Here is a 9,878-nt window from a genome sequence, read left to right as displayed (position 1 = left end):
CGGCCGGGCCCGGGCGGCGGGCGGCGGCGGGGGGGAGAGCGGCAGCGAGAGGTTGGCGGGCGGCGGACGGCGCGGCGGCGGCTCGGGGCTGCCCGGCGGCCCCAGGGCGCTGCCCGCCAGGTAGTAGAGCAGCGTGGCCGAGAGGTGGAGGGCGCAGAAGGCGACGAGGAGGCGGCAGGCCCGCTGCAGCGAGGTGCCGGGCAGCGACGGCTCCTTCATGCCGCTGCGCTGGCGGGGAGCACCGCCCGCCCCGCTCCGCGCCGCCGACGGGGGACGGGGCGGTGGCGGCGGCGGCTCCGCCCTCAAGAGGCGGCCCCGAGCCCCCCGCCCCGCCCATCTCCGCCGGGAGCACCGGCGAGACCGCTGGCGCCGGCCGGCCCAGGCGTCCCCCTCCCGTCCCCGGCATTCCGCCCCGGCCCCCCGCCCGTCTCCCCCGAGCCCCGGGGTGGACAGCCCCGCCGCTCCGGCCGGCCCTTGCGAGCGCACCCCGCCTTGGCTGGCTCTCTTACACGGTGCCCGGTGGCAGTGTGCTGGAACGGTCGCTGGAGCAGCCCCCAGAAGCGCAGAAGCACCCCAGTAGCAGAGGGTGTAAGTGGCAGCAGCGAGCTGCTGCGGGGCAGCGAGGGCTGCGTTTGTATCCATGCCCTTTGGAGGGCTGCACGTTGTCTTCGCTTGGAGCAACTATGCATAAACTGTAGTTTTCTGTCAGCTGGGTGGAGCTTGTTTCAACTTGTTTCCTGCAAAGCAAAAAAAGACCAGGACCACCTTTTTGTTAAACGTATCACAGCATCCTAGCAGTGCCAGTGGCAGGGCCTTCTGGAGGTCTCCAGCCAAACATTCTTCTTGGAGCACGACTATTGCCAGCAACAGGTGAAGTCAGCTGTGGTGTTGTCCCACTGAGTCTTGAAAGCTGCCCAGCATGGTGATCTACACCTCTCTCGTGCCCTGTCCCAGAGCTGTTCACATTTCTGAGGAAGACTTTTCCTCATCTTCGTCATCAAGCCAGTAGTAGTGCCTCTGCAAGCAGGTTTGGGCACCATCCGACGTCTGTCAAAGTTACATGTGTTTCTTATAACTAGTGAGTCCGTGAGCCTGGAAAGAAACCATCTTGGTCCCACAGGAAGAAACCTATCCTGCCTCAGCCAGCAGAGATGATGGGGGAAGCTTTATAGTGCTGCCCTGCTGCAAGAGCAGCGACAGTCAAGAAGCCAGTACTAATCTTGCTTTTTCCCTGGGCGCTGCGGGCATTTCACTCGCAGCTGACTGGAGAGTAATTGGTGGGACATTGGCGACTCACAGGGTGAGACTGACAGCTGACCAGGCAAAATCCTGCTCATGGTCCGGCAGACTTGCATGTATCTGGGCTTCAGAGTGCTTCAGGTACTCAACCGTGAAACACTTAAGTGGTTTTCAAGTGCAATAAATAATTCCTGCTAGTAGCCCTTAATGCTGCTGTTCACTTAGTCTCAAGAAAGCAAAGTAACTGCAGGGAGGAAGTGAACCTCATTCTTCTTACTGGTTAAAACTACTTTGTAACACTCACACACACACGTGTATGCCACTCCTACTGTCCTCAGCCTTCGTGGATCTGCTGATTTCAGCGGCCTCTGGTGCTGCCTGGTGGGCTGCCAAAGTGACGAGAATGAGCTATCCTGCTGCCAAAGTGCATGACCAGAGACATCTGCTTCCTCTATTCTGTTCACTTAGATGTTTCTCAATTCTTTCTGACACATTCTGCAAGTCAGTCCAATGATCACCTTGTGCTTTGTTTAAACCTGATGTTGTGAGCAACATGATGATATGCTGGTGTCCATGACGCTGTAGTGACACCATCACTGATGGCACTGATATTCTCAGTCAACATTCAAACAAGCATCAGCTCACTAAGTGCCTTCTTCAATGAGTAAACCTAGCTTTCAAAACCTTCAGGCTCTCCAGACATCTTTTATGGATTAATTGGGAACCCACAATGTGAGCCAGCAGAAAATCCATTCTTCAGAACTAGCAGGTCAGTCCAGAGTTTCCATGTTTTGCTACTGTCAGAAAATGCGTGTACTTGTGCTACTGAAATTTGGCAGAGTCAATTTGATTTCCCATGACACTATTATCTATGTCATCTTTCAAATTTGTCTAGCAATAGCAAAAGAAGTGACAGCGCAGTGTTCAGTAAAAACATCAGAGAGTTAGGAAATGCCTAACACATTTTTCCACAGGTCCACTGTAGCTCCCCACCATGAACTTCTGCTATGTTTTATGTGAATCCTATAAAAATATTGCCATTTTTTCCATGGGACCACTGTCTCACTTGGTCTCAACATGGCACTGGAAGTAGAGGAAGGCTTTGTGATTAAAGAAGGCTCTGTTGCTGGAAGGAATCATTCACACTCTGCACCACTCAAGTGTGCAATGATGTGTGAAAGCATAAATATAGACTTACAGATCCAAGCAGGTAACGGCACTCCTATTTTTGGTAAAGAGGTAAGGTGTCCTACTGAACCCATGAACGAGGAAAGAGAAATGTAGGCCTTACAGGGAAAATAAAAATGATCATGTGCTTGTGCAAGGTCTGGCTGCTCACACTGCATGTCAGCCCTCTCCAGCTTTTCACCATTGCAGTCTACACCCCAGCCCAACCTGTAAGGAGGCCTTGGAGATCTCACTTTTCCAGTCACACCATAGTCTGCTCCAACCTCATCATGTTGGTGATGTTCTTTTTTGGCAAAGCTAATTCTTAGTCTTTTTCTCCCGACAAAAAAATTACCGCTTGACTATAATGCTTTGCTACACATGAACACATCTGTCCATCCATCATGCCTAATGACTTGTAAGTCTGGCAGCTGGAAGATATTGTAAACATCTAAAACAACTGCTGAAACAAGCCATCAGGGTGCAACAGAGTGAAAGTTCACTGGTAATGTGGCAAAACATTTGTAGTTAGGCATCAAAGTGTGAGGAGAAAGAAGGAAGTTATAACCTCTGTATTCTTAGAAGAAAAGCAAAGTTCTCAAGGAGCATGGCAGAATCCAGGAAAGGGCATGGATCAAATTGGGGGTTCTCAATCAGGCAGCTCATGCAAGGATTAGTTTCCAGCTTTCCAGGTCTGTGCTGGGGTCAGTATTTTAGCCAGAGTGATAGCATCATGTACTTCCACTGGGCAGCCACACCTCACCTGAAGAGCAGTGTGTGGTCACCACCAGCACTGCAGGGATGTATCCACATGAAAATGCGCTGCCCCACAGCAAAATATGGCCCATCTGCGTGTGTGGTCTTGTGGAGTTGAAAGTGGCTGGGACAGTGGTGGTGCAGTAGCTGTTCTAGCCCTTCTGAGTCAAACCTCAAAAGCCCCTTTCTCTGGGCCAGGGAGGGCTCAGTCCCACAGCAGCTCTGTCTGCTTATTCCAAGCTCAGCATGCATCATGTCAGCTTCTCCAGGAAGAGTGGGATTTGGGCTTTTGACTCTGCTCTTCAGTGGGGTTGTGGCAGCCCTGAGCATCTGTGGGACAAGAGTGGGCCCCACATGTGTGAGCAGACCTGGATTGTGCTGGAATGAAGCCCACAGCCCTGAGTCACTCACAAGAGCAAAAAATATGCAGTGCACATCCCCAGGGCATGAAAGGGGTGCCTGGGATGAGCACAGTTTCGGCAAGAAGGAGGCAAGAGGAGAGGTTGGAAGGTAATGTTGAGATTTGGGGCCCAGCCAGACGGAGAGGGCTTTTGGAGAGTGGTGGATGGCAGTAGAGCCATGCACCCTGCGGTGTGTGGGGGTATGTGCCAGGGTACCCTGGGTCACAGGTGCCCTCTGCCTGCACTGTGCTCCTGGGTGCTGGCAGGGAACCCGGGTGCTGTGCTGTGCAGCTCCCCAGAAAATCCCGTGCAGCTCTCTCAATAGAAATGCCTCCAGGAATGCCAGCAGGACAGAAATATGCTCCCTGTCCAGTGGTGTGGGTTGGGGGACACACACCCTCTGTCACATCTTCACATCTCACACTTAAAGGACCTATTAAAGTGGTCTGATAGCTTTAAGGTATAGCTTTCCTTAGTATCAAAACAGGAGTTTGTTTTGGCTTTATTTATTTTAGAGTGTGCTTGCAGCCCAGAAAGCCAGCTGTATCGAGGACTGCATAAAAAGATTTGTGGCCAGCAGGTCGAGGGAAGTGGTTCTCTGCTTCTGCTCTGCTCTGGTGAAACCTTACCTGGTGTGCTGTGTCCAGCTCTGGGGTCCCCAGGACAAGAAAGATGCGGACCTGTTTAAAGCGAGTCCAGAGGAGGCCATGAAGAAGATCAGAGGGCTGGAGCATGTCTCTTATGAAGACAGGCTCAGAGTGTTGGGGTTGTTCAGCCTGGAGAAGAGAAGGCTCCAAGGAGAGCTTGGAGCAGCCTTTTGATAGTTAAAGGGGGCTTTATAAGAAAGATGGGGACAGATTTTTTTTTTTTTTATCAGAGCCTGTAGTAACAGGAGAAGGTACAAGGCTTTTAAACTGAGTGTAGATTTAGACTGTACATGAAGAAATATTTTTCAGTGAGGGTGGTAAGACACTGGAACAGATTGCCCGGAGAACTTGTGGATGTTCCATCTGTGAAAGTGTTCAAGGCCAGCTTGGATGGGACTTAGAGCAACCTGGTCAAGTGAAAGGTCTCCCTCTTCATGCCAGGGTGTTGGACTAGATAATCTTTTATGGGTCCCTTTCAGCCCAAATCATTCTATGGGTTTTTTTCTGTTGCTCCCTTCAAGGCCTGAAGAAGGCCAGGGATATGCCCAGTGTCTGTCTCTCACTCACTGCCTCTGTGTGGATGGGTGGGCGGCATCCCTGCTGCACAGTGCGGCACCATTCAGGCACGTTCCTGTTTTTCTTCTAGCGCCGTAGTGGCAGCAGTGAGGAGCAGTGTACTTCCGCAGGGCAGGGCCCCGAGGCACAGGCATGGCTCCGTGCTGCCTGCAGGTCACCCTGCTGTGGCGACATGAGCCTGAGTGTCCCAGCACAGGCCCCTGTCCTGGGATCCTGCTCCACAAGGTCACTGCTCGCTCCTGTGCTGAGGAGCTTTTCTGCCAAGGTGCTGGTTTAGGAGGAGGATTGTGAAGGGCTGACTTCATCTGGAGGGACAGGTAGCAGGCAAGGCAGATAGAGAGGTACAAGTAAAGAAAGAGAGGCAGAAAGCTCTAGAGATCCAATTGCAACATCCAGTTGCCTTTTGCTGAGAGCCCAGAAGAGTCAAACCAGGAGCAGCACTGTCTCCTTGGGAAGAAGTCTCATGAGAGACAAGGCCACAAGCTTTGTCTCCAATTTGCAATGATCATTACTTGAAATAAAGACTTGGAGACCTGAACAAAGAAACTTGAATCATCTTACAAACCTGCAAGTCTTTTTGCACAGTTCTGGTGCCAGCAGTGAACTGGTTTTGTGGGGTGGTTTTGCACAGTGCAGCAATTTGGGAGGGGTCCCAAGCAGCCCTGATACAGAGAGTGCTTACATAGACCATTTCCTAATCCTAATCTCCTTGCCTCCTGAATGGTGCTGGCCGGTCCTGTTGTGGACTGAGAGTGTCCCATACTTGTGACAGGAAAGACGCTTGAGCTTGTACCTCCTCACCCAGCCCTACCAGGCTTATTCCCCCTTTCCTCTCAGTTGCATCCAGTCCTGTAATGTCTGCATCTTTTTAACCACATCATGGTTAAGATGTGCCTCATGTCTCAGGCCCCGTTTTGTGTGCTTTCCTCAGAAGCGAAGTGACAATAATCTTCTGCATGAGGCATAGAGTCAGGCCTGCCAGAGCAAAGGGAGGTGCCTGCAAAGCTTTGGTTGTGTGTAGGTTGAGAACAAGAGAAAAAAATAGCTTCCTCTGCAGAGAAATTCATCACCAAGCAAGAAGACATGTTCTATACATGCAGCTACATTCATCTAAGTGAAGAGAAACTTTCACCATTCCTTAGTTATAGCTTGATAGCTTTTAATCTTCAAGTTTTCTTTATCTGTTTTGGGGGTTTTGGTGTCATACACATCTTTTTCTAATCACTAGAATATGGTTAAACAGGCCTTGGCAAAATCTGACTCCAAAGCCAGCTCGGATTTGGTTACTGCTGGACTTTCCCAGTTCCATGCTCATCTTCTGTTGTTTTGGGTGGCTCCTGTTGTAGTGCCTAAGATACAGCCTGATTATTTGTCACAGAAATTTAATATACAAATCACACAAATCCATTCATTATAAGGGTGCTCAGCCTTTGTCCCTATCAGCAGTGCATTTCTTCTTTATGCACTGCTTTGCCTCCCTGGACAGACAGCAGCAAAAATAGCATCTGTCCAGAGGTGCCAGGACCTGGCTGGACCCTTGGAGAGTGTATTTTCTGGAGCAGAACCTGGGATAGCAGTTATGCTCAAAGGTAGGGTTTGTAGCCACTGTTGAGTTGATTCTGCCCTGATGGTTCCTAAAGGAGAAACTTCGCATAATATCTGGCTACGCAAGAGTAAGCTGCTTTCAGTACTTCTAGTTCTGCTCTGATCTGCCAGCACACATCTAGATTATCACAGTGTTGGAGTGAAAAACAGGGCTTAGAGAGTTAACAGAGGTTATCGCTATCTCAATGCAAAGGAATGTGTTCCAAGAAACACCATGGGTTTGTTTCACTGAGGGTGACGGTGCCCTTCTGTTCAGTGATATTTGTTGTGGCTCCCTCCTGGTGTTAATTCATACACACCCAAGTAGTTAATAGGTCATTTGGAAAAAATTACACCTGCACAGTAGGTGGGCTCTGAAGTCAGAAGTAGCAGGCAGCATCAAGGACACACATTTCTGCTCTTAGTGTCTGCATGTAAACCTGCATCTTCCGTCTCTGGCAACTTAACTAATGCGGAAGTGCTGAGCAGTGTGTGTGCCTGCACATTCACTGGATAAACAGAACACTTAGAGAGCTTTTTATTCCCTGTTTCTTCTTCATAAGGATGATGCACCTGCAGATGTGTACGAGAAAGTGGAGACGTGAATGTTAACTGGTGGCAGTGTGGAAAGGCAGCCAGGCATGAGTGGGTGATGCCCTGAGAGGCCTCCTAGAAACAGAGACTAGACAGGAGTAGAGGATTAAAAGAAGTATTTATTTGAAAGGCCTTCAAAGGTACCCCCTGGGGACCCTGAAGCTATTCTCAAAGTGGACCCCAAGATGGACCCCGGGTCACGAATTCTTCACCCTTTTATGGGTTTGGTTCATTTGTATAGCAGGGTTAATTCTCCAATTAAAGCTTCAGTTTTCCCCACAGCTTACCCCCCCCTTATAGGCTCTTTGGTTTATACTTTTGGCCTAGAACAGTCTTGGTGTCCTTGGAAAGCAGGGCCGGAGAGGCTTTGTTATGTCTACCTAGCATGAGAGAGCAGAAGTTAACAGTCTACAAGAAACTTCAGAGTCACACACCGAGCAGTACAGAATTTGAAAAATATAAAAGTTAAAACCTAAGGCATCAGGGTGACCCTGCTGTCAAAGATCTACGCAAATGCAGTGTCACAGAACAACATCCCCTCAAAATGCAAGGAGAAAAAGAAGGATTTCCCTGATTCTCTTACACTGTGTCCCTAATTACATCAATTCACTCTGGGCTATCTTCAGGGACTTTAGCAATTGGCAGACTGGGCAGAGCAGGCCTTTCCTGCAAAAGTCAAGGGACCTCCTCCACAAAAATTCACCAAGAGCAGCTGTCACTTTGAAGGGGGGAGCTGGCATATGTGCTACCCATTTTTCTCCAGTATGGTGCTAAATGCAGGGTGATGACAGCATTCAGTCCCACACAAAATGGAATTAGCAACACTGTTCTCAGAAGGTACAAAAAACTGGGGCCCAGTACAGATTTGTTCATTCAGAAACAAACTCCAGGGAAAAAGAGACTGAGAAATATACAATTTTTTGTAAGTTACAGTGGGTGTGAGCTCCCAGATAAAAAGACTGAACATCAGTATGCTGGGGACAGCATACCTACCACTGCTGACAGCATCTGGGTTATCTTTGTCAGCTCAGAGCAGGAGGGGACTGTACCGCAGCAGCGAGGGAGTCTGCCTACCCAGCCCAGCCACAGTGCCTCGTCCCATCCCTGGCACCAGCACTGGGGCTCTGTGTGCCTCGTGACAAGCATTTACTGGGTAGAAAGTAAATCTGTGGTTTTCTGCTGTTTTATCTGCTGCACTCGGAATTTGGTCACCTAGCCCTCAAGTGCGAGTATGTGGGAAAAGGCAGGTCAAGGCCATCCTTAAGCTGTCAAGGAGCTGCAGAGCATTTGCAGATGCATTTAGAGTGTGTCTGCCAGAACAGAGGTCTGAACAGGCAGAGGTAAACACAAGGGAAAGGGGAAGTTGCAGCAACTTCTGCCCAGCTACAGCCATAAGCTGCAGCAGGGGAAGAAGATGTACAATGGATATTCCCTTAGCCTGTTGCACTTCTGAGGTCCAGTGTACAGCCTGGCTTGGCAGGAAGCTGTAGTCTTCTCCAGATTGATGCTGCCTTGGCCTAGACTGCATCTGGTGAGAGTGTCAGCAGGCAGGATTAGTCTGTGTACTCACCATCTTGTGTACTTACAGCTGACAGTGTCACAGGGAAATTTTTCTATCATAAAAGAAATAACGAGCACTACTCACTGCCTGACATGCTGCAATATTGTCTTGGGGTGACTTTGTGATGTATATCCCCTCTCGCTGCCCTATGCCCAGAAAATAACTTTGTGCCTTTCTGTGCCTTTAAACTGACCCTAAGAGTAATAAAGTAATTCACAGTATTAAAACGGAGGAAGGTGGCTAAAGGTGTGATCTGAATCCTGGAAGTCTGGCAAAACTGCTGGGAAATGGTGATGGCTGGTCCCTGCCCCAGTTACAAAGGGTGATTTCAGGTGTCGGGTTTTGGATCCATGGTATATCCAAAGACAAACTTCTGGTGGTCGCTTGCTTTTCTGGTGTTGGTTTTGGTTTTTGGTTTGTTTTGGGGTTTTTTTTTTCCATACAAAGGAGGACAAATTGCTTCTTCTCTCTCTTACTTGTGTGGAGACCTCAGAGTGGTCAGAGGAACAGAACAGAGACTGTTCTCTCTATAAAAACCATCTAGATGCAGGGAGTGAGCTAAAGATGACAATAAGCATGGCACTTGCCCTCCTCTTTTTGCCTTGCCCCATTGCGCAACAGGAGGGTAGATGGTGGGCTCTGGTTTGGGCTGCACAAGCAAGGCAGCGCTCTGCTCTCAGGGTACTGCAGTATTTGTGGGACCCCGGTGTCTACTGGTACGCCAAAACCCTGGGAGAAGCAGCAGAACAAAAGTTAAAATATCAGTGTAGGTGCAGGATGCGGGAAGGCTGAAAACAGCCATGAAATCCAGGAAAGGCAACAGATAACAGCAAGGAAACGTCAGGTGCTGGATGGAGTGCTGACAACACCAAGGCCATAACACCGGTAAGGCCACCAGGCAAATGTGGGGCAAGAGCACTGTGGTGCAATCTGGTCTGGCCAGCTGCCATCTGTGCCCACTCAGATGGAAAGCCTGCAAACAGAGCTGCAGTCCCCTAGGAGAGGACAGGTGTAGCAAACCTGGATGAGTGCACGGATGTGGGCCCGTGGGTGCCGCAAGTGTGGCGACAAGCACAAAGGCAGGGGCAGCACTGCAAGGGAGCAGGCCTGAGATTGGTTTTGTAAGTAGAAGTCTCCTTGCTTGTAGCCAGTGTCTCCAGCAGAGTTTATGTGTCTTGCTGGTGGTGAGACTAGGTCTGCATCTCCTCAGGCAAACCCAGAGCCGTCACATCTGCCCATCCTATATCTTGAAGCCTCCTACATCACCGTCGGGCTGGTGAAAGTGCAGGGAGAAAATGGCAGAGCCAGCTGGAGCTGCACAGCCAATATGAGGGAAAGCAGCCACCAGAAAAC

General features: G+C 49.9%; 1 protein-coding gene across 1 annotated transcript in view; it reads right to left on the bottom strand.

Annotated features, from left to right (window-relative positions):
* LOC121662441 (beta-1,4-galactosyltransferase 1-like) overlaps window positions 1-657 on the bottom strand; it is a 28,197-nt gene extending 27,540 nt beyond the window's left edge. The window contains exon 1 of the mRNA XM_042023587.1: window positions 510-657. Within this exon, the coding sequence (XP_041879521.1) occupies window positions 510-642 (133 nt within the window). The 5' untranslated portion in view covers window positions 643-657. The remainder of the gene's footprint in view (window positions 1-509) is intronic.
* Between the last annotated feature and the right edge of the window lie 9,221 nt (window positions 658-9,878).

Source organism: Corvus kubaryi, unplaced genomic scaffold, assembly GCF_017639235.1.
Source record: "Corvus kubaryi isolate FWS band 111438036 unplaced genomic scaffold, C.kubaryi_AGA036_p1.0 37249, whole genome shotgun sequence".
Classification (NCBI taxonomy): Eukaryota; Metazoa; Chordata; class Aves; order Passeriformes; family Corvidae; genus Corvus; species Corvus kubaryi.
The sequence above is the reverse complement of the archived record's forward strand: the minus strand, read 5'-3'. Positions and strand labels throughout refer to the sequence as shown.